Genomic DNA, 22,742 nt, shown 5'->3' with positions numbered 1-22,742 from the left:
TTGGCGTTTTAAGGGCGGCCCCGGGAACGGCGCTACCACCGCTCTTCACTATACGCATGCACGCCGCTGCCAGAAAAGAAGAGAAGAAGAGAGAATGGATCTAGTCTGAGAGGCACGCTGGTACCGGCCAGATATTCAGACCGACCAGTCGTGCTGCCCTGGCCGCTAAGCTATTCTCCTCCGGACTTCCGGACAGGAACCCCCCCAAACCTAGGACCAGAACATTGCAAGAACTACTCGCCTACAAGAAAACATGCAGCACTGATTAGACCCATGACACGGTGAGATTAGGCCCTTCTCTTTTGCTAGCTACATACTCTACGCTCTACACAATATTAATCACCTCGTAGCACGTACCGCCGAGTTATGAATGAATACCCGCACCACGAGGAGTCGTCATGGCCCGGCCTCCAAAACCGCCCAGGCGACGATTTAGTCGACTAAACCCCGTCTATATCCAACGTGGGAGGAAATACTAGACAGGTTAACCCATTTGCTCACTAAACTCAACTTCTCGCACAAGATAAGTGCTGTAATGGGAGCGTGACGTCTGGATCACAGATAATCACTCGCGCCAAGAAATCTCTCACAATACCCGCAACTCTAGATGCTTAATCCCCCCGCTTACCCCTCTGCTCATTTCAGGCCCTCGGTATCACCCAGGACCCAACAGGAACAGTACCAGGGACGGCGGGAGCCTAACGTAAAATAGCCCCCCCTTACGTGAAGAGGGCAGGCAGGCAACCAAAACGACCGAACGTAAAAAAGGCCCCCTCTCCTTCAGAAGAAGGAGAGAGGGCAAACACACAGGGTGCGGCTCGCTCCTGCTGGGCCCTCGGTGCTACCCAGAGCCCAGCAGGAACAGCGCCGGAGACCTAACGCAAAATAGCCCCCTCCCCTTCTTACGAAGAGGAGAGGGCAGCAGGGGACATAACGCAAAACAGCCCCCTCCCCTTCTTACGAAGAGGAGAGGGCAGCAGGGGACATAACGCAAAACAGCCCCCTCCCCTTCTTACGAAGAGGAGAGGGCAGCAGGGGACATAACGCAAAACAGCCCCCTCCTCTTCAAAAGAAGAGGAGAGGGCAGGCACACACGCGTACAGGGCCAACGACCCAACGTAAAATAGCCCCCTCTCCTTCTTCTGAAGGAGAGGGGGCAGGAGCGCGGGGGGGCTGCGGCCAGCGGCGGAATTACCCCCTCCCACACGGGGAGGGAGCGGACAAAACGTTGACCCGTTCATCCCAGCGGGGACGAACGGGTCAATTATTTATATGTCCCCTCTCCTTCTGGTGAAGAAAAAGGGACAGGTCCCCCGAGCCACCGGGGCACCGCAGCGCACCGGGGCACACACACCCACCAGGCCACAAGGGCCACCAAACAGGCCACCAGGGCCGCACCGACCACCAGGGCACAGCACCCCCAACGGCCAGGCCCCAACGGCCACCACCACCACAGCCACCAGGGCCACCAGGGCCAGCCACCAGGCCACCAGGGCCAGCCACCAGGCCACCAGGGCCAGCCACCAGGCCACCAGGGCCAACACTAGAGCAATATTTCCCCCTCCCACCACAAGGTGGGAGGGGGAAGGGATCGACCCTCCAGCACTCCAGGTGCTGGAGGGCGATTGGAATCCCCTCCCTTCTACAGGGAGGGGTGAGCGCTGGCAAAAGCCAGACCACTCATCTCTGGCCCAAGAGGGGACAGAGAGATCCTTATGTTTTTTTTGCAGAAGGTGGGGCGGTGGAGGTGTTTATAAAGGAATGAGGATTATTTTTCGCCGACTGGGGCTTGGCATTTGTTTTGTGGTTTAAGTTACATTTAGGTCGGTACTTGGAGTGGGTTGGCGATCGATAGCTGAGGGTGAGTCTTGACGTGGCAAAACCCATCATAGTAACAAATGGTGAAGTTTTGTAGTGAATAGCAGGTTCGTAGCAGATGGTAAGTTTACGGCAGACAGCGTGTACGCAGATGTGACTAGATGACGTGACATGAACGGTGAAAGAAAGACAAGAGATAAAACAGATTTGACTGCTTACATGCATTAACTAGAACTACATCAACGAGTCTTTCCTGTGCTACGGACGTGGATGATACTAACCGCAACCGATGACCATCACCTATTCTCCATTTCAAGAGTATAGGCGAGTGCGGACATCGGCGGCCAGATATAAAAACATGGACTGAGGAATCTTTTAATCACAGTAGATGACAGACAGAAACTATATATGGCCAAATGCACAGTACACTGACTTATGGCTAAGTGTTCAGTGCTATCCCCACTCAAGACCTTGTCCAAACACGCGGTATCTAACCCGACGAGGAGTCTAGCCGCTACCCACTAGACCACTCGCCCATAGTCAATGCTGCGATGGAAGTAATACTTCAGCTAGCTTGGCGCTGTGCTAAGATAAAAGCAAAACTCCAACCCTTCGGTGTCAATGCTCAGCCATCCATAATATATTTACTCATTTTGGATCATATGATCATTTGTTATTATAGGGCACGTCTACAGAAAACTGTGTACGTGTTTTTCCGGAGTTTAGTTTGAAACTTGAGGAGGGGGATATATACATGTAGTCATACTCCTAAAGAATCAAGCCGTAACCGTGCATTCGACACTCTATCTGGTGCCACGAAGGAGAGTTATTGGTATGAGACAGTGCTTCTTTGCGTTTCGCACGGCGGCCAAAGAGTGATCGGTTCTCAACGAGTACTCTTCATGAAAATAAAAATACCATTAAGAACCAAATAAGCGTTAATCTTAGAGGGCACAGAGATTGGTATGTAGGGGGTTTCTAAATTTGGAGGGCGGACGGTAGCCAGTATCAGTAGAGAGAATTCTTAGAGTATAGTAGACCACACGAAATGTGGTGTGTGGACAACCGAGTGATAATACATGATTGTAAACTCACCTGCACGAGCAGGCATCACAATCTCAGCGTGCGCCTTCTAAGTCGGTAAATTACCGCCTAAATACAGTTAGAGAGAGCTATGTAACTACATAGCTAGGTACATAAACTCGATCAACAAATTCCCTACTATGCCGCCTATTGTTGGGTGTTTGTGATTCAGACATTGGCTCCGATTCCTATGTAGGCCAAGTTTCTTCGATCCCTCTTACTGTGTACCAGCCAAAATGTAGCGAGACATAGCTGGAGAAGATGTCATGAGAGAAGTAAAATCCAATGGTTCTATGTTATGTATATGCAGCAGGTGGCCGATATGATTTCAAATATTGCACTGTTTTGTCATTTCATCCAGCATTTATCTTTAATCACCAAATATTTGAATTCGTCCAAGCCCTTCTCCTCTGCATGATGCGAGTGAAGTACTAAACATCCAGTCTCGTGGCATTGTCTTGGTACTTCCTCTCTGTGGTTTGGTTAGCCGCTGGTGCCTTTTAAGGCCCGGAGGTGGGAGCACCTAGTGATGAGAAAGACTCTCAGCAAGTAGATCTTTAATCCCCTCATTTATTCCCTTCCCTCCTTCCCTCCTGAGGGAGTGAGTATACCACCATGTCTTGCGCAAATCCATACCCTATATCCATATCTAGTCGTTTGGTCCAAACCACATACACACCCAGTACAGGATCCACTTTGGTGAGGGGTCATATTATGTATCGTTTTGTAGTTAGTAGTGTCAAGATTACCCAGCCAGAAGTCCACTACCGGTGCGCATTCACTGGTCAGGGGCAGCTAACTACTAGTTCTTCTGGGACATGGGCCTGTTTTTCAGTCGGAAAGTGGGGTCGGTAGATAGTTAGATAAAAGCCGCAATATATAGAAGCTCGTGATCAAGTTTTACGCCGATGCGGGAGCGGGTAGCGAATGAGGCTTGTCCGTACTAGTGTGTTTCTCGCTGGCCCTATCGTCAGCTTAGGAGTGCTGTATCACATCTAGAAGTGCTGTTCGCTTCGGCCAGTGTAATTGTTCATTTGCATATGGTGCGCACCTCATCTTAATTAATCGCCCAGGCAGAGCCTTGGTTCCCAACAACTTACCTCATGCATGGTGGGGCGCGCGCATAGCTAGGTGCTACTAGAGGATCACTGTATCTTTGAGAGAAGAGGATGCATATATAAGTGAAGCGTCGTATATCAGTAAGGTGAAGTCGACGGATGTGTAATCGGAGGTGGGGGTGGTAGAGAATTAGATACGTGGTGTCCAAGCCGATGTCAGGCGCCGCGTGCCTTCCGGCTCCCCAGCCATCCACAAGACAGCCTATACATCAACAACAAATATGAGTTCATACCAGAACTCCGGCCGATCCAGCACTCATTATCACCAGAATTTAGATTCAAAGCTCCCTTTCCCCGCACGAATCGCCCTGGTGATCTCCTGCGCGAGTGATATTCTGTGATTGAGTATATAGTAGGAATTCGAAGCCTTTACCGGCGTTTGTTAATCATGTAGGGGTCGACGTCGAATTAGGCTCCGAGCATAAAGCCCGTAGCACTAGTGTAAACCTCATGGACCACACCTATGGAAGGACACCTATATACGTACATATACATGTAAATATACCTCCCTCTCATCGTTCTCCCTGCCTCCACCATCTCAGATAATTCCAGATCCCCCACACCACTCCTCCCCGGATCATTTCGTTATCTTTCTCAAAATCCGTCTTCAGACAACTCACGAGCTCTGAAATCATGTCAACGACCATCCATGATTCATAGAGATCCATGCACGCGGCCTGGGTATATGTAATAACTGCATGTAGGCACACTATTACCATTTAACTAGATAACCAGTCCCAGAGTGTTTCTATTATATGATATAATACCATCTAATGGAAGATTAGTGCCAAGCAGACTCTATGAAGTATCAAGTCAGTGAAGTACCGAATCAGAATCCTTGAAGTAACGCTAAATTATATACCGGAACGATACAATTCTATGGGTTATTTCACGGAGGCTCCGCACTGGATACACAAGGCTCCACGTCAATATAGGATCGCATCATTCATAGAATTATCAGCCAGTACTGAACTAAACATATATCGGAACCACGATGTGCTCTACCCAAGAAACTCTCCTAACTGAAACTTTATACGTACAATTCTACAGACGACCCCTCTCTCCGAAATTCGTGGCACAGTGACGGCACTCCCAGCTAGGAACAACAATACACTGATGTTTTGGGTAAACCTCACTCCTTCTGTACATGTAGTTAGTATTATAGATATATCCTTGGACGTTAGATAGAAACCAGTTAATGCAATACCAAACCCCGACTAAGAGGATAACCCCATGGCGGTATTCTGTTAGGTTTGAACAGAAACTACATGTGCTATGCATTTGTGAATGTCAGGAAATAGCGCATGGATTCGTTGTCTCTATATCTCCAATCGTAATGATGATGTATGATTGGGTAGCCGCAAAAGTGTACGTACATGTTTAGTGCTATCGGAGTCTTCATTAAAATCTCTATTAGAAAAATTGGGCGTGCTAACTAGTAACGAACCTCGGGCCAGGCCACCAGAACGGAAACAAATCTCCACTGCGTGTTTGGCCAAGAAATTGCACATCTGTATCGGTGACGTATGTGGCTTACCTGCAAAGCTAGAGCATGTAAATTTTCAGCGCTAGGGTTTCTGTTTAGCCCTGGCGTACCTACATGTACAAATATGTATGTACAATTACGTGCTGCCGGCCCGGCCAGGTTGAAGGGCATTTATACTCACATCGTTCCCCTGGCGAGATATTATGCGAGACGAGTGATTTATTGTGATGACAACTACAGAATTGTAAATCGGGTATCCCTATTATCTTCCTTCTTATAGACACAAAGAGAAAAGTGAGAAAGAGAAAACTACCCAGCCAGAACCCGTTAATTCCTGAGACCCCACCGACAAAAAGAAAAATCTCCTATATAACCCAGACTAATGGGTAAATTGAGAACAAAGGAAAAACGAAAACAATATTACACAAATACCCACATTACCATAATGTGATACCGAGAGAGAGGTAAATGAACAAAATGAAAAAAAAAAAATTATGAAAGCAAGGGACAACCGATCTCCTTGCAATCCATCCAAAGAAATGAACAACCCAAACCTACCCGGTACCTATGAAGGAAAAAATGAAAAAATGAGAACCAAACACCCCCCCCCCCCCCGTCACTTTCTTACTGAACGTTGTGCTCGTTCTGCCCGCCAGGCCACCCGTTCAGAGTCCACAATGGCATCGTATTCTTTTAGCTGGGCTTCCTTGTGGAGCAAATCCCTCTTTAAGTTCTGAACTTCCGCCTTCAGCCCTTTTTGTTTCTTGATTGCTTGGATTCTTCCTTCTAGGTGGCCTAATAGTTCATCGACCATTTCATCGCCAGATTCCTTGTCTCCCTCTTCCGAAAGACCCAGCGGAGCAATATTTTTACCACCTAGTTCTGGTGTTGATGAGACTTTTTCTTTCAACAGCTCGGGTTGTTGGTTTGTCAGCCTATGTGCCTCTCGCTCCAACATTTGCGCCATTTCCTCTGTATAAAGTACAGTGTAAATATCTTCCTGCAGCTTGCGGTTGTTACGTGAGGACTCGATCAACCGAACTGTTCGACGAAGCCATGGCCAGAATAGGGCGTGGTTATCACCACTCTCTTCATCGCCATCTTCCTCTTCCATTGCAACCACGACATTGCCCGATATTCTTCTTGGCTGGTCGCTGTAAACGACAACCGGCATTCTGCCATGCGGATCCATACTGACGACAGCTGTTTGTGTAGCCGGTGTCTCCGTTCCCGATGATGCCGCGATGCCCTGCATCTCATGGTGATGGACCGGATGTAGCTGCATCGGTGCAATCCCGGGAACAACGACCGGCGGCGGTTGTGGTGCAACCTCAACAACACCCCTTCCCCTCGGTTCCCCACGACTTCTAATAACGGCCTCAGCATCAGCACCTCCTGCTCCTCCTGCTCCTCCTATCCCTCCTATCCCCCCACCTCCACCTCCTCCTCCCCCAGCCGATGAGGAGCCGTTCTGTCGGGCATGCCGTTCTGATCCTGCAGCCTCCAGACCTCTGAACGCCGGTTCCTCGTCGTCGTTAAGCTCGTCATCCGTTCCCCCGTCCTGGTTGAGGCTATGCTCCCCCGACTCGCTTCTTCCCCCTCCTCCTCCTGCTGCTCCTATGTCGCCCGAGTCCAGGTCCATCCCGGAGCCCAGCGAGTCGCGACCCAAGCTCTGGCGCTCCCGGTCGCGCGCTCTCTTGCGGGCCTGCCGTAGACGGGCCATTTCTCGCTTGCGCTGGAGACGCTCCTGGTCGGTGAACATGGCTGGTCTTCCGCGCTGCCGTTTATCTGCGCTCATTTACTAGTTATGATTTTCGCCTTCTCTTTTATTTTTTGAAGGTCTCCTCCCCACGAACGAGCAAGGCGTGGATTTCTTTTCTTGCTTTCTTTCTTGTAAAGGTTTTAAAGTATAAAGATAAAATAAGAAATCCCGAGGAGAGTGCGCGATGCAAAAAAGAGGAGAAGAGCGGGTGCTTTCCTGAGAGCAAGGTTTTGAAGATGTTAGTAATAGCACTCACTCAATCACTCTACATTGCATGATATGATAGAGTGTATCAAAAAGTACCATGCAGCGAAGGAAGTTGAGGTGTAGAAAAAAGAGAGAAAGAAGAAGAGGAGATTACCGACCCCAGTGGTATAATTTTGCCCAGCCACAAGGCTTCGCAGGTATCGCGAAGTCACCCGGCGGGCAGGCAGGCAGCGCGCGCAGCAGCTGGATGTGGCGGTCTTGAGCACGGTTAACCCAGCAGACAGAGCTTGTTATTTTTTATATTTTTATATTTTATATTTTGCGCTCTTGCACTCTTTTTATTTTTTCGAAGACGAAGGATGCGTAGGATAGGAAAGAATGAAAGAAGAAGAAAAAAAAACGAGAGGGGGCGGCGGCGAGCAAAAGTAGGGCCGAACACACTGTTAATAAGTGAAAAGAGAGCGACGGGTTTCTGTTCCTATAAACAGACCACAAGAGTCACGTTCGCCAAGGGTGTTCGCATCAAAGTGACGGACGGAGATCCTTGCGCGCAGAGGTGGGTTTGAGAAAGAGGTAGAAAGAAAAAGTGCGGGTGCTTTTTTTAAACACTCACAGCTAGTACTGCTGCTGCTGCACGCAAGGGGAGAAAAAAGCGGAGGGAGAAGAGGGGGGGGGGGGGTTACGTTGTGGAAGGAAAAGCCTAAGGTAGGATGTAGGGGAGGAAAGGGTATGAAACGTGCACTGGAAACAAAACGACCCGCTTTGGGCGTGACAGATAAATTGTGATCGAAGAAGGGTTGGTGATGCTGATTGCTCACCTCACTACAAGTTTTTTTTTTTTTTTTTTTTTTTTTTTTTTTAATTCCCTCGCAAGCAGGCACGCACGGAGGTCTACAAGGGAAGCTTGTGAGAGATCAAGAAAGAGAGACGAGTGGGGCTGAGCATGCGTGAACGTGACACCATTTTATTCTAGATCTAGAGAGGAACTAGACACACAACACCTCCTTTTTTTTTCGTTCTTGCAGAGTTTCTGGAAGAAAAAAAAAAAGGGCGTGACTCATTGCATTTGTTTGGGGAAGGGGGGGGCGAGGAAAGGAATTGCCAATGTTACACCGGCTAGCAAAGAAAACATGAGCTGCTGCTAGAACAGTAAAGCTTGCTGCTGGTGAGTTTCTTAGGTAACCTCCAGACCCTTTAGGGACCCTACTTGCCCACTTTATAATTTACTTGGAACTGCCAGGTTATATAGACATACCAACCGGGTACGTTAGGTATCTACTTCGGTATAATAGCAGGTATGATCATTCTACTCGAGCTCTTCTCTAGAGTACTGAGCTCTCATTCTGGTCACTTCTACTTTTACTCACCTTAAACAAGCTGTAGATAGCCACATGCATCATAAACTCACCCACCCCGGCCCTCTGCCGCCGCCCGTGATGTGATATTTATTTTTTCCTACACTTTCTGACAGCTGCAAAACCTCGGATATGGCGACGTACCTACATACATCCTGTAACCAGACTCTAGCTACATAACACGAGGGCGTGGCGTCATGTGTGTTCCAGTACGTTGCAGTCCTAGAATCGATCCTGGGTTAAGGTTTACTAGCTTGGCGGGGATAGCTAGATCATGTAGGTATTTCTGTCTCTATCTTGAGTGAACTCAATAGGATCAGTCAATCCTAGAAGGGGACTAAGCTGGTCTGAGCAGATACGAGTACATACATGTACTCATGTTCCATGTGGGTGTGTGGTTCAGATGGATTGATAGACGAAGGGTGGCCATGTGTGCCATAGTACTCTACCTAACTTGACTTACTGGTGGTTACAGGCCAATGGGTGCTACCTGTGTAGGTACTTACTCACACCGTATCGTTCGGCACGGCTCCGGCATGGTATGAGCCAGACCCTCGCCCAAGATCCTCGCCTATTCGCTCATTCATTCGCAGCTTCCGAGTAGAGTACAGTAGATACTGACTGTTCTGATACCAAAGTACTCATCCAGGAGTAACAACTACATAGGTACTTTACTCCTGTAGGTCCGTGTACCTAACATATAATAGGTGCATATTACATGTAAGTAAGCTGGCTGTCACGCTTTGTATGACATCTCATACCCACTCATTCACTCAATTACTCCCCACTTTGTTTCCATTCTTCTACCCCGTTCACCTGCATGAGTACCTACATATACATTCCTTCGTCCCGTCACAGTCATGTCACACTACATACTCGAGGCGAGCGAGGGTTTCGGATTAAAACCCCGTGCCGTCGGGAGCGCAGACTGTGCTACATCCGCCCGGATAAGATGGCGGTCCGGGGTGGACGGTGGCTGAGGGTGATTGATTAGTAGAGCAGTGGTGGTGGATTGGTATTTAGCTATGTTGGGGGCAGTGGTTTTTCCGAATGGCCAGGGGTGAAGAGAGTGTGCTTTGAAGGGACGCAGGTATTCAACTAGACTTCATCGATCAAACCCCAGAATCCATCAACTGAACCCATCGACTAGGACTGCATCACCGGTGTTAGTGAGACGCGCTCGACTTGATCCTAGATACAGACATCGATATTAGAGCACATGACACAGAAACGTGGTGAGCAGAGAACTCTAAACAATCCTCCGAGTAACTCCATCCCGGTAAACGTTATTGCAGCCTTGTTGTCAGATCTAGTGAGTGAGTACATGTAGTTCAGATAGTTGTTGGTCTGGAGAGACGCTTTTTGACGCAAAGGGGGAGAGGGACGCAGGGAGGGAGGGAGGGACAGGATCTGGAGGTTTATTAACGCATGTAGGACGCACACAAGATCAGCACAGGCAAGCAGCCCTGCCGGCGTGGGCGTCCGGATCATCCATACATCTGGCGGTGTATCCGCGACTACGCGCGGTGAGCTGCGCGCGTGTGGGGATGTAGTTATTGAGCGGCAGTGAGTGGACCTCGGACCGGAGGCTTCCGCATAATAACCCCTGCCCGCATCTCCGGTGCATGTGCGTATGTATGTACGGGTGGATCATTTCCCTGCCCATATTAACAACCTTTGGATCTGGATCGCCGTGGAGAGATAGCTACCTAGATACATGTAGCTACCTGCTCCCTCATGCTCGTTCAGCCGTTTGATACCCATCCATACCCACATTCCACCTTCTAGTTCTGCTTGCCGACCCAGGCTCGAATATTTTTAATCTTCACCCCGCTTCGTCCCCTCCGATTCCGCTTGAATCCATGAAGGCGAGTAATAGCTACAATAGCTAGCTTGAATTGCCGGGACTGAGCTAATTAGGAGGCGGGCAGGCCTAGCCACCTACGCATGGCGGGAGACAGCCGCCATGGTGGGGCTGGTAGGGATCGACTCATTCTCCTACAAATCCTCTCACCATCCCAGGCCCCACTAGCACACCGCACGCCCCTCATGTTTCAGCAAAACCAGTAGCCTGGCAGTGTTTCCAATCACACACTATCACTCGGGGAGGATCCTTGTGCCTTTTACTCATCGAGTGGATCGCCAGCCGTTCCTTCCTCCTGCAATTTGGCACTCCTTATGCAGTCCCTCGGACAGAAGCTGGGGTCTCTGTAGTCGACGAGTCCGCTGAATATATTGCATTAATGCAGTCAAAAATGTGAGTATGGAACGATTGCGGTGATCGACTAGATGGGATATATTCTTATCACGCGTACGTACTACGTCACCAAGATGCGCCGTACCCCGCCCCCGCACTGCCCATATGCACCAGAAAGTGGGGGAAATCAGCTTGTAATTGTCCACCCCATACCTTACCCCTCTATATATAAGCCACGGTGTAGTAGCCCGCCCGACCCACGAGGCACGCACAAAGATCATGGCAATATAGATATCTTGCCAGTTGTAATTGGCTGTCCATATTATAATTTATTGTAAAAGTACGTAGGACAAGACCGTTAAATGACTCGATTCTTTGATTGATTCAGAGCCCCGCTATTTATGTACATGTATCCAGGAATATATAGGTGTCGACTTTCTAGTAACAGGTGTCGACATGACGCGTTCAAAAAGACCATCTATAATTCGAGTCAGGTTCGACATCATTTGAAAGGCCAGAGTTCAGCACGCACAGCCGAGTGAGAGTCCATGATGCAAATTTGGTTTATGGGCGGGTGCACTGGTCCGTCGGTTTTGCCTAAGTGATCGTAAGGTTGGTGAAAGATATATTAGGTGATAAAAAAGATAAAGAGACCTAGATCTATGAGCAAGAAAGCCACTCATTCTCTTGGCACCAGCTTCAGGCGGGCAGCACTTGTCGGCAGACGAAGAGATGCAAGTATTTTCCAAATATCAGCCAATCTCAAGCTCGGACGGGGATATGGTTATCTCTATTAATACCTTTTATTTTTCAGGTCTGTGTCTATAGTGGCTTCGATCAGGTTTTGGAAGTTGTGCTTAGAGTACACGTACACCGCGCCGCATACACTTTATCTAGTTCTTAGTGACTGAAGACATTTTCGACTATAGGGCCCGGTGGCAAATATACAAGGCTCTAGCTCGTATACCACAGAAAACGACTAACCATCTCATTTGGCGGAAACGCCCCCGGAGCCATTAGCATATATCAAAGATAACTATCCTAACCACTGGATCCTCCCGCCCGCCTACTATACGCAGGGCCGTAGTTATAATTACATATAGTTCATAGTGACTTTTATGTTGAGTAATACCCCCCTGTCAGCCGGGGTACGAGGGGAGTAGCTATGACTAAGTGCATGTAGATGATTCGCAGTAGGGGATATCGAACCACACATTATCCGCCGGTGTTTCATGGTTTTGTGCTTCTTGTACGTTCAGTATACGTATGTTGCCTCTAGCTTTGGACGGGGCTACATTTTCAGCTAAGTGTTGTTATAAGTGATATATAGAAAGCCTCGCAGTCTGACTGAGTATCTGTTCCTGTGCCTGTGTGTGTTCGCGGGGTGGCGGGGGGTACGGTTACGTAACACCCACCACCTATGAGCATGGCTGCTGCCTACTACTCACTCTAATAGAATACCCCATTACACTGTTACACACTCGAATACTCTACTGTACCGTTACACAAATACCCAACCCAAGCCACCACAAAATCTAAGATAGGCCACAAAATACCCCGGCCTGCAAAGGCTGGAGCTCGGGCCTGGAGATGGATATATGTAGAAGAATGTATTTGCAACTACCAAACCGGAAGCAAGAAAACTTAAGAACGAAGAGGCAAAAATGACAAAAGACATACGTGGTAAAAAGCCTTCTATGGCTTTCTATCTCAGTGTTATACAGGCGTTGCTGTTGGGACGAAGTCGTTGGCCGGAAATTAAATACTTAGGAATGTCAACTACATACTACCATCACTTGGTGGTGTGTGGTAAGGGGGGGCTTCGAGAAGAGTTATAGTCATATAGTGGCGTAGAGGTGTGGTATTTGTTGATTTTGCTTGGTGGCTATGTTGGCGGGTACCGGTATCGTGGGATGGAAGTGGCGTTATCAACTTGCGATTAATTTCAATCATATTCTCTCACTCGGTCGTTATTACTCGTTACTATCACCACCACTCATCACTCACCATTTCAACAACGCCAGCATAATACTCTAACACAGGAACCATAAAATAAACCAAGATAAAAAAAAGAGTAGTTGGATGCAGAAAGCTCTTGTATCGTATCCCTGGTATCACTAGCTAACTATCTATTTCTAGGTCTAGGTCTACTCCAATTAACCCCCCTCTACGCAAAGCTCACAAACCCCTCATACCCCTCCAACGGCTCCCTTCTAACGCCCTCCTGCTCCTCCCTCGTTTCCAACGCCTTAACACTCTCCCCCGTCACGCCCTTCCCCTGCGCCGTGCCACCATTCCACCTCCCCAACGCTGCCTTCAACTCCCCCACCGTCTCCGGATGATCCACCAGTAGGAACGCTACAGCATCATACCCTCCCGCGCCCGGTACCACCCCACCAAGCACCCCATTCACCTCCCCCTCCACCGCATCCAACAGCTTCGTCTGCGCCTCTGGCTCAATCGGCACCCCTGCCGCCTCCCCCATCCCACGGATTATCACCCGGATTGCCGCAATCTGTCCTCCAATCTCTCGTAGCGTGGTGAGGCAGCGCTCATGTGGGTGCGGGTGCGCCCACCCATGCTTCCGGATTGCATCCAGCGCGCCAGAATATGCGCCGGGCTCCTCCTCGGACGAGATGCGCAGCGACTCCAGCAGGTCAATCAGCCCGCGGTTCAGCATCTCCAGCTCATCCCACATCTTCTTCGCGACGGCGGGGTGCGCTGTGCGCCAGGCAAGAAGCTTCTTGACCATCCCGGGCGTGCTAGACCCGCAGTCGACGTCTCCCATGACAACGCGGATGCCACGCGGGACTCGAGTCTTCGAGATCTGCAGGTCCCAGGGGGAGTCAACGGTCTCTTTGAGTGAGCGGGCGAAGCCCTTTGTGTTTGCTTCTGGGATTGCCTCGAGGAGGGAGGGGGAGAAGCGCTGGTAGACGCAGGAGCCGAAGACGGCGGCGGCAACATCAAAGCCGCTGCCGACCTTGCCTTGGGCGGCGCAATGGGAGGCCTGTGCGAGGTTGTGGATGAGTTGCTGTTTGAGAATTGTACGGAGCTCTGGAGCTGAGGCCGGGGGTGGGATGTAGGTTGCGAGAAGGCAGGCGGTGAGGGAGGTGACGAGGGCGGCGCTGGAGCCGAGGCCGGTCTTGTGCGATGCGGAGAGGGGCGTGTTGAGGTGGTTGAAGCGCGGGGCGGGGTAGGTGGGCTGCGAGTAGTAGTCGTTGTCCGCGAGAATGGTGATAGTTTTTGACTCGAAGTCGGTGATCAGCGTTGTGGACGAGATGTAAGTCAGGGCATAACGAAGAGTCGTCTCCACAAAGAGGTTTTTGGAGGACCTAGAGATAGCAGATGTCTCATTAGCTACATAGACATTATAGAAATATACAAATGTGAAAATATGTACTCTTCCTCCATGACCTGTGTCACGACCACTCCCTTGTCCGAGTCTGGACAGCTGATCTTATACTTCCACACCGCATTCGTGAATTGCGGCGACTTGACCGTGATGACGCCTGGGCCCGCCGCCTCAGGGTCGGGTGTTGAAATCGAGTGGATCCTCGCCGAGAGTCCAAACACAAGGCCCGAGTAGTCTTTATCGAGGACGAGATATCCACCAGCCAGGAGGACCTTCCCGGGAGCTGATATGGCGACAGGCATTATATTAGGTGATAGTTATTACTGATTATATATGATCTGTGATTCTCTGGTATGTTTACCGATGGCTAATGTTGATGATAGTACTGATGGATGGAGCAGTAATACTTTTATATGTAGTTCTTCAATTCCGATTTCCAAGAGCTCGCGGGTGTCGAAACAAAAAGCACAGGCACAGGAACAGAAAGAGTGGTTGCGCAGAGGGGTGATTCTCGCGGGTGCGTGGTGTGTCCGTGGTGTGCTTAACCCAGCAAGGGTCCTTGGCGGCGGGCTGAGCGAGCTAGCTAGCTGCGGGGCGCCCGGCGAATCACAGGAAAGCACTCGTGGGGCAACGGCTGGTGATGCATTTAATATTGCAGAGCACCTGATTAATCGATTATTATTCCTATATAGACCACTCCATATAGCCAGACGGCTGTGCAATGACATCGTGATTAGTAGTACGTAGGCGCTTCATAGCCGCAACTGGTGATACAGCTCGATCATTGGCACCGGTCGGGCCTGCCGAGGGAGAACCAGGCAAAGAGAGGCCCGGGCCGCAGCGGGGTGTTTAAGAGCGTGTTCGATGGGCATTAGTAGGATGGCGGCGGGCATGATACCTATCCAAAGTCTCAAGTTTTAGGCTTTCGTACAGGTCAGAAGACACCCTGAGAAACAGAAGATCTCCGGTGAGCCCTCTTATTTAACGGTGTCAGGATTCAACGGAATTGATGGCGTCGCGATAGTTATCTGTGGCCCTCAGCACCGCAAAACACACAACGCGAGACCTCCAAACCACCTTCCCGGCCATCTTGTGTAGAGGGAGACATCTGTAATCACCCGGCCACTGCGGCATCCGCGCAGAAGTGAGCTAACTGTCTTGGAGAAATGTAGCAGTTAATAATGTAGCAGTAGTAGATCCTTGGCATCTGTTAAGTTTTACCAGCAATAATGCTAGGCTTGATTGATATTGAGTGAGCTCCCGTCTAAATACATTTTTTTAAACAACACTAGAAGTGTCGAGTAGATAGAAACCAAAGAAGTGTTCGATTATGTAGACACTGTGCGATATCTCAACGGGCGCTCAGAGTCAATCCCGTTTTCGGACTGTTGATGTTCGAGTTCTTTCTATCTGAGGTCTGAGTTGGTCGCAGGAAGATTATTCTGGCTCTTTTACTCTGTTGATTAGATGAAGAAGGATGAGAGCCATAATGGATTACATGTACTTTATAGATATCGAAGCTAACACATATGCTTAATGTGTAGCTATTGTAAATTGCGTTGTTCAAAGCTCTACAAGACCTAGCTTCAAACACTGAGAACACCAAAGTTAATAACCGTGTCCCAACCACCACGACGCACACGCCCTCCTGCACAGTGCACCCACAGACCACCTATCCACTCCCCTTAAACCCCAAACCCGCAGCCCTAATAACCACCTCTGCCCCACCCCCCCTTCGGCCAAATCTCCCCTCGGCGCCAAGTCCTCCTCTACTATATAACGGCCCCTCCCCCTCGTCCCTCTTACTTCCCCAGCTCTCTTTGCCTTTGTAAGTCTACCCCCAACATTTGCCTTTACTCTACCATCTCGAGCATCAGCTAACCCCCTCACAGTGGCTTAGATCAAGTGTAGTATCTGTTCTTTTCAGTTTAATCTCTGAAACGGTTCTATGGAACCATTTATTGATTATACTTATTTTTGTTTGCCCCGGGACCGTGGCTCTGTGCTTGCACATCGACGTGTCCCACTGTGTCACTGGTATTACACTGCCTCCAGTTGACGCGAAATGCTTCTTTTTTCGTTGCGTTCCTGGCTGCTATGCGAGGGCGTGATGAAAGAAGATTGTGTTTTTGTGAGTTTTTATTTGGTTGTCGGATTTGGGTTGCGTGAACGGGTGATGATGGGTGATGAAGGATCATAGACGTAGACTTGGGTGAGCACTTGTGCTTCACGTTCATAGATTATTGAAATTGTGTATCAGATAGACATTATGCTTCAATTGCTTTGAATCCAAGGTAAACATTATAAGACTGTATAGAATCAATCCTATGACTCAGTATTCCATTGTAATCATTGTGGACCATCGCTCACGCGAATTGAAACTGGTTTAAAATCATCGTGGTAAGTTCAGCGTGTGAACACCACGTGCGTATGTGATGTCTTAAACTACGGTACTTGTATGTAGATAACCGTAGTCTGGTGGGAGCCTTTACCGTTCTTCTGAACCATTTTGTTTCTGAGATTTTGTTTCTGAGATATGGAGGCGTGGAGATTGGAATTATAGAGGAAGGGTTTCGTTCTATCGTCACCTTTGGCACTTAACACCGGAGCTTATCACTCACAGCACACTACAAAACACAATTCACAGCATAATTCACGATCCACAATTCACAATGCAAAACCAAAACCAAAGCCAAAGGCCAGAAGCCAAAAAAAACTGCCGAAGAACTAGAATCCCATTAATCGTAATTCTATATACCCCTTATTTCTTTTAATTTTTTTTATCCCATTTCCCATCCCACGTCAATTCCATTTAAGCGTTGGAAGACAAGATGTCGGAGTCACCCTGGTCGAGAATGGCCATGGTGGAGCACCTGAAGAGCTTACCGCAAGCAGTTCCGAGCTCAATCTGTAACACGCAAAAGAGTTCTGTCAGCAATCTTTCACCGTTTCCCTCCGAAGCAGAGAGTGGGTTTGCTTCTTCTCAGGGAGCAGAGAGCGCCACAAGGACGTTGGTCCTTGTGTATGCCTCTCCGCGCATTGCACCGCGGGGGAGAGTGGGAGGTGGAGGTAGAGGGTGGAATCTAGTAGGGTCACCACGACCACCATGTGCATTCCCCTTTAAGATACTGTCACATCGGCACCATGGACATCATGCCACTCTACTCCCCAATCCCATCCCACCACAACACCCCCCCACCGTGCAACAAGAGTCGTCCCAAAGCTACCAAAAAACAGAGGAATGGCTGCTTACGTTGTTTCCAGCAAAGTGGTGGACGTTGCACTTGCCCAACATGGAGTAGTACTCGAGCTCGGACTTCCTGAGGGGAGGAGTGTTTCCTACAAAACCCATCAGTCCCACTTCCCCAAGCACGAAACGGTGGGGGAAACATACCGGCAATGATGACGAGCTTGGCCTTTCCAGAACGGAGGGTCTTGAGGGTGGACTTGTATCCGAGCACGTACTTTCCGGACTTCATCACAAGCGCCAAGCGCGAGTTGATGGAGTCGGTGGTCTTCTTAGTCTTCTTTGTGGGGGCTTCATCGCGGGGAGGTCTGTCAGCATTTCCCTTCACTCTTCCCGCATTTCTGGAAAGGAGGACGACATACCCATCTCTGCACTTTTTTTTGTTGATAAAGTACTCCGGTTGGGGATTGTTGTTGGGTGGATTTAAAGGGTATGGGGTGGGGGTGGGAATCGCTGCGTCGTGAGTGTGAGGTGTGAAATTTCGTAGAAATTGTAAATGTTCGGGTTGCAAATAGCATTGTGGGACAGGTGACCGGTGGTTAGGGCTAGGCCCCGATATCTTGGCACTTACAGGCGCTAAGCCGTAAGGGGGGAGTAATGACCTTCAGCACCGGTTTACAGCAGAGAGGCATATGAGATCGGTCTTAAAGGTCAATCTTGAGAAAAACAGACAATAAACATAGTCTCTAACCGCCATTACAAATTTACGTTACGCGAAACCAATATTCTAAGCCTCTACGATAACCAATTCCGTTTAGACGAGCTGCTCCTTTATTTTATATAAATGGTGGTAGCCAGAATCATCACCGTCTATTATACACAAGTTCAAGATGAATGGTCGGAGAGTTTATTTCGCCTTGCCTTTGCCCTTTTTAGGTGCGATATTCGCCATCATTTCCTCCTATTTCCCCAGTTAGTTACTATAAGAGAATCCCAAATGAAGGAAGAATGAATTTACCTTCGTGATTAGATGGTCAATCCGTTCCAAAAGACCCAGAAGACTCTTCATATTCGCACTCCATTCATTCAACGCATCGTCTGCGTCTCTTGGCTGGGCGAACGATATGACCCTCGCCGGTCTATCAATCTTCGCATATACCGTCTTCTGAGTAACAAGCTTACTCAGATAGCTTTCTGCTTCATCTTCATCGAGATCCAAGAGCATCTTTAATCTATCCATCTTGATTCTGGTGTAGTACTTGGCGACAACCCTAACATTGTGCTCAATAACCCGTTTCCTGAGGTCTTCCCAGCGCTTTTCGGCTTTAGAATCACCAATAGCAAAAACATCAGTTGCGCGAAGATCAGGGCCGTAAACTTCGGCAATAAGAGGCCAACGCATCAGCTCAGAAATAGTAAAGAATTTGAGGAGGCTAGCTGTCTTTGGGACAAGCTTGAGTTTAGTATCGGCATTAATTCGGTGAAGGAGGTCAGATTGTTCATTATCGTATGGCGCAAGACACACGTAGAAAATGATTCTTTCAAGGACCTAGGATGGTTTGTAAGGATCAATGTCTCTTTTACTCGGGGCTGGTAGGTACTTACACTCTTCAGCTTTAGCGGGTCCTCTACTACACTGGGCGTATCATACACAGCTCTATAATGCTTGCAGACATCCAAGTACTTCTCATCTTGTTTCGCCAATTGAATCTGCTGATCGTAGAATTTCAATTTCAAGTCCGAGACCTCGGGATTGTTGAGATACTTTGTCGATATCTTTCTCCCAAGGATCGCCGCTTGTGTGAAATCTCCACGTTCGATACAAAGCTCGACCTGTTCGAGGATAAACTCGGTCTTTTCCCGCCGATCCATGGATCCGAAGGTCTCAACCTGGAGCTCGCACAGGACATCGGTGGCGCCAGCAAGATCGCCTCTTTCCTTCCTGATGTTCGCAAGGATACGGGTTATACGGGCTCGTTCGACTTCGACAAAGATCTAGGTATCCACGTAAGTTGTTACATCATCAGTGAGGTTTGCATGCGTCACTAACCTTGCCCTCAGTAACGTTCCTCAGCGTTTCGATGACGGAAAGCTTTGTGTCAATGTTCGGAGTCTCGTCCAAGAAACCCATCACAACCTGTACCATCTTAGTAGTGGCCTGTTTGAGCTGTCCGTGCTTCTTTGAAAGCATTTGGACATGCTCGTTCATAAGTTTCCAGTCACCGGAATCTTTGCATAGCGTTACTATGGTGATGAGGAGTCGAGAGGTAGAGGCTAAGTCATTGGACTGGGGCCGAACACTGTTAGTATTTGTTGGTGCATAAATGGCGACTGGTTTTGAGATGGGATAGTACCTGTCTAGTTTGTTTCTCCAACGCTAGGAGCTTTTCAATAGCCGCTGGGAGGTTTGTCTATAAACATGTAAGCTCCGAGTTCAACTCCGTCTCCGCCATAACATATACAGAATCACACCTTTGCAAGTTCCAAACACCCCGGGAGCTGGGCATCAAGAATGTCGGTATCTATCGCATGTCAGTAGCTGGATCATCAGATAACAGAGCGGCTGCGGCAGAAAGAGGGCTCTCACAATCCTTGTCGGCCTTGAGCACTGCTTCCTCCGACATTTTGCGAATTCGATTATGGGTTTGCCGTAAAAGAGCGGGGATGATGGTAAGTGGGGGTATGGTACGGCGGATGATGATGGAGTTGGATGCTATGGATGGATCTCTGTTGATGGGACCCTCTATCATGAAGCTTGTGGTGAGTGGCTGGCGGGGCTTCTCAATTACTAAGCCTCCCCTCCATCACTCACCAGCCACAGAGACAAACCCTATTGTGCTCTAGGCACAAAATCATCAGACCTCGCATATGACGTGGTACCGCCTATCCTACTTTACTTCCGGGTAACCCCTGTAGAGTTCTAACGGCCCGTTGGGTTCACACATTTCTCTCGGAAGCTCTCGTCTACTTCCAGCCCCAGCCATTAAAAGGAGCTTTTTAAACTTTAAAACAACCCACCACCACCACATCAATCATCCCGTAAACCCACGGTTCTCACAAAGACACCAATGGCCACTGTAGTAATACCTCAACCTTCTCCCTCAATAATGGGTACCTCAGCTCCTACCGAAACCGCATCCTCAACGGCTAACTACCGCCGAACACCTGCTACCCAAACATCACCACCTACAATTAAGGGCCGACGTCGCTCGGCTTCAATACACGGAACCCCGTCATCCTCATTTCAGGCTCCACCAAGCAAAATTGGTCCCCAGCGTACAAGTAAAGTTTCGCAAAAGTTAAAGATTCTCCCAAGTCCCGCAGACCAGGATGAGGAGAGCGGACGCGATGTGTATTCTCAAGTTACGCGAATCAAAGATACTACAGCTCGTCGAGATGCGGAGCGGCTTGGAAAAGCTGAGAGAGCACATTTGCCCAGAGTAACAGCTTATGCGACAGCAAATGCTTACAAAATGGATAACTTACTCAAATTCTTAAAAAGTCGTCAGAGTACACGGGGAACAAATCCGAAGCAGTTTGACGAGTGTATATACACACCATATAGCTATAACTATGATCGACCACCACAACCACCTACAATCCCAGAGGATGATCTGATTGACTTGGTCAGTGATCAACACTCAAGAAACAGCGCAACGGACGATACAGGTAGTACAGAGAGTGAGATTATGGAAGACGATAGAGACGATAGATCGCTTCTAAATTTCGTGATGGAGCAGAATAAATCGGTAGTGTCAAGCGAGGTGTTTCTTTACCAATACGGGGTAGTTGTAATTTGGGGAATGACAGTGGGCGAGGAGCAGAGGTTTTTGAAGGACATCGCAAAATTCGAGAGTGAGAAGCTGGCGGATGACGACGTACAGGTCGAAAACTTCAATTTTTACGTCACAAGCTCGTACCAGCCAAGAATCTATAACGACTTCATCACGCTGAAGGATGGGGGGAATTACATGATCAAGCTCAGTATCAGCCATGCTATAGCCCAGTCAGTGAAGGTATAATTCCTTTCCCATTCGTTGAAATGTTTTATCCAGGAGGATATAATTACTGATAGATCACGTTTTGCAGATCTCGCTATTTGAGGACCTCGTCGATAATACAATCGAGGATACAAAATCTATTCCACAGGATGTTGCTACAACGGGGAAAGTAAATATGAGTAGGCGTGATATCATGAAGCATATAGGCGAACTATTTATTCTCCGAATAAATATAAACCTTCAAGGTAGCGTGTTAGATAGTCCAGAACTCATGTGGGCAGTAAGTTTACATTCTTCTACTTCAATATTTGAACAATATGTTGATAGGTTTGGTTACAGGAACCGCAACTAGACCCAGTCTATCAAGCCGCACGAAGTTATCTAGAAATCAATCAAAGAGTTTCGCTTTTAAATCAACGATTAGATGTGATTGGAGACTTGGTAAGCTTTCGTCCTAATTATTTTTACACAATATGTAGCTATTTGGCTAACAATTTGTGACGTAGCTCCAAATGCTCAAAGAGCAAATGTCCCATTCACAGGGAGAACATCTGGAATGGATCGTTATCGTATTGATTGCAGCAGAAATCCTTGTAGCCGTCGTCAACGTTGTTGTAGATCTTTTTGCCGGGGCAGATTAATTCTACTTCCCTCTCCACAGGTTCGGGTTGTGTGATGTAGATACGAACTTCCTTGGGAGGTCTTCTTTTTTTGCTTGTTTTTGTTTCTTCGTTTCTTAGCATAATAATGTTGGGTTGTTGTACGAGTAGATGGAGGTGCCGCATTTGTGTATTTGCTACCCGGCGTCTTGAGAAAGGGGGTAATTGTACTGGGATAATCGCAGAACCTTTTGCCAACAGATCGATGTTTCCTTTTAGAGAGTTAGAATAGGTAGGGCGAAGAATACATGTATGTATGTACAGCTGTACTGGGTATTGGTAGATATTGATTAGGAAACTCCAGATTAATACACTGTAATCATGTAGTTTAGTCCGAAAAGTGCCTTCATAACATTTGTAATCTATAACTACATAACAAAGAGGGGGGCCACGAGATACTTTCGCAAACGGGGAGATCATATACATATAGCTGGTTGGAGCCATACACTGGGGCGTAATGATGAGAGATTCCAATTTTTTCTTTCTCTTTTCTTTTCCTTGGTAAACGTTCAAATGG

The 22,742-nt window shown here is 48.4% G+C and overlaps 6 protein-coding genes across 6 annotated transcripts; 2 read left to right on the top strand and 4 right to left on the bottom strand.

Moving 5' to 3' along the window:
* Positions 1–6,121: 6,121 nt before the first annotated feature.
* Positions 6,122–7,267, bottom strand: LAJ45_05574 (uncharacterized protein; the record flags this gene model as incomplete). Its single annotated transcript, XM_046115145.1, has 1 exon — positions 6,122–7,267. One exon carries the CDS (start codon positions 7,265–7,267, stop codon positions 6,122–6,124), a length of 1,146 nt encoding a protein of 381 aa, XP_045971667.1.
* Positions 7,268–9,026: 1,759 nt separating this feature from the next.
* Positions 9,027–10,018, top strand: LAJ45_05573 (uncharacterized protein; the record flags this gene model as incomplete). The annotated part of the gene is made up of 7 exons (XM_046115144.1): positions 9,027–9,105; positions 9,185–9,219; positions 9,305–9,368; positions 9,423–9,429; positions 9,537–9,549; positions 9,827–9,919; positions 9,980–10,018. The coding sequence occupies 7 exons, from the start codon at positions 9,027–9,029 to the stop codon at positions 10,016–10,018; spliced, it is 330 nt and encodes a 109-aa protein (XP_045971666.1).
* A 3,175-nt stretch (positions 10,019–13,193) lies between these two features.
* On the bottom strand, positions 13,194–14,680 carry LAJ45_05572 (uncharacterized protein; the record flags this gene model as incomplete). The annotated part of the gene is made up of 2 exons (XM_046115143.1): positions 13,194–14,358; positions 14,427–14,680. The coding sequence occupies 2 exons, from the start codon at positions 14,678–14,680 to the stop codon at positions 13,194–13,196; spliced, it is 1,419 nt and encodes a 472-aa protein (XP_045971665.1).
* A 2,510-nt stretch (positions 14,681–17,190) lies between these two features.
* On the bottom strand, positions 17,191–17,991 carry LAJ45_05571 (uncharacterized protein; the record flags this gene model as incomplete). The annotated part of the gene is made up of 4 exons (XM_046115142.1): positions 17,191–17,286; positions 17,632–17,717; positions 17,773–17,916; positions 17,988–17,991. 4 exons carry the CDS (start codon positions 17,989–17,991, stop codon positions 17,191–17,193), a joined length of 330 nt encoding a protein of 109 aa, XP_045971664.1.
* A 481-nt stretch (positions 17,992–18,472) lies between these two features.
* On the bottom strand, positions 18,473–20,189 carry LAJ45_05570 (uncharacterized protein; the record flags this gene model as incomplete). Its single annotated transcript, XM_046115141.1, has 7 exons — positions 18,473–18,526; positions 18,584–19,114; positions 19,171–19,560; positions 19,616–19,852; positions 19,920–19,976; positions 20,038–20,087; positions 20,153–20,189. 7 exons carry the CDS (start codon positions 20,187–20,189, stop codon positions 18,473–18,475), a joined length of 1,356 nt encoding a protein of 451 aa, XP_045971663.1.
* A 483-nt stretch (positions 20,190–20,672) lies between these two features.
* On the top strand, positions 20,673–22,207 carry LAJ45_05569 (uncharacterized protein; the record flags this gene model as incomplete). Its single annotated transcript, XM_046115140.1, has 6 exons — positions 20,673–21,005; positions 21,068–21,075; positions 21,131–21,581; positions 21,655–21,846; positions 21,906–22,007; positions 22,073–22,207. The coding sequence occupies 6 exons, from the start codon at positions 20,673–20,675 to the stop codon at positions 22,205–22,207; spliced, it is 1,221 nt and encodes a 406-aa protein (XP_045971662.1).
* Between the last annotated feature and the right edge of the window lie 535 nt (positions 22,208–22,742).

This window comes from Morchella importuna (genome assembly GCF_003444635.1).
Source record: "Morchella importuna strain M04M26 chromosome Unknown Morimp01GS015, whole genome shotgun sequence".
Classification (NCBI taxonomy): Eukaryota; Fungi; Ascomycota; class Pezizomycetes; order Pezizales; family Morchellaceae; genus Morchella; species Morchella importuna.
This window is presented reverse-complemented; position numbering and strand designations above follow the sequence as displayed.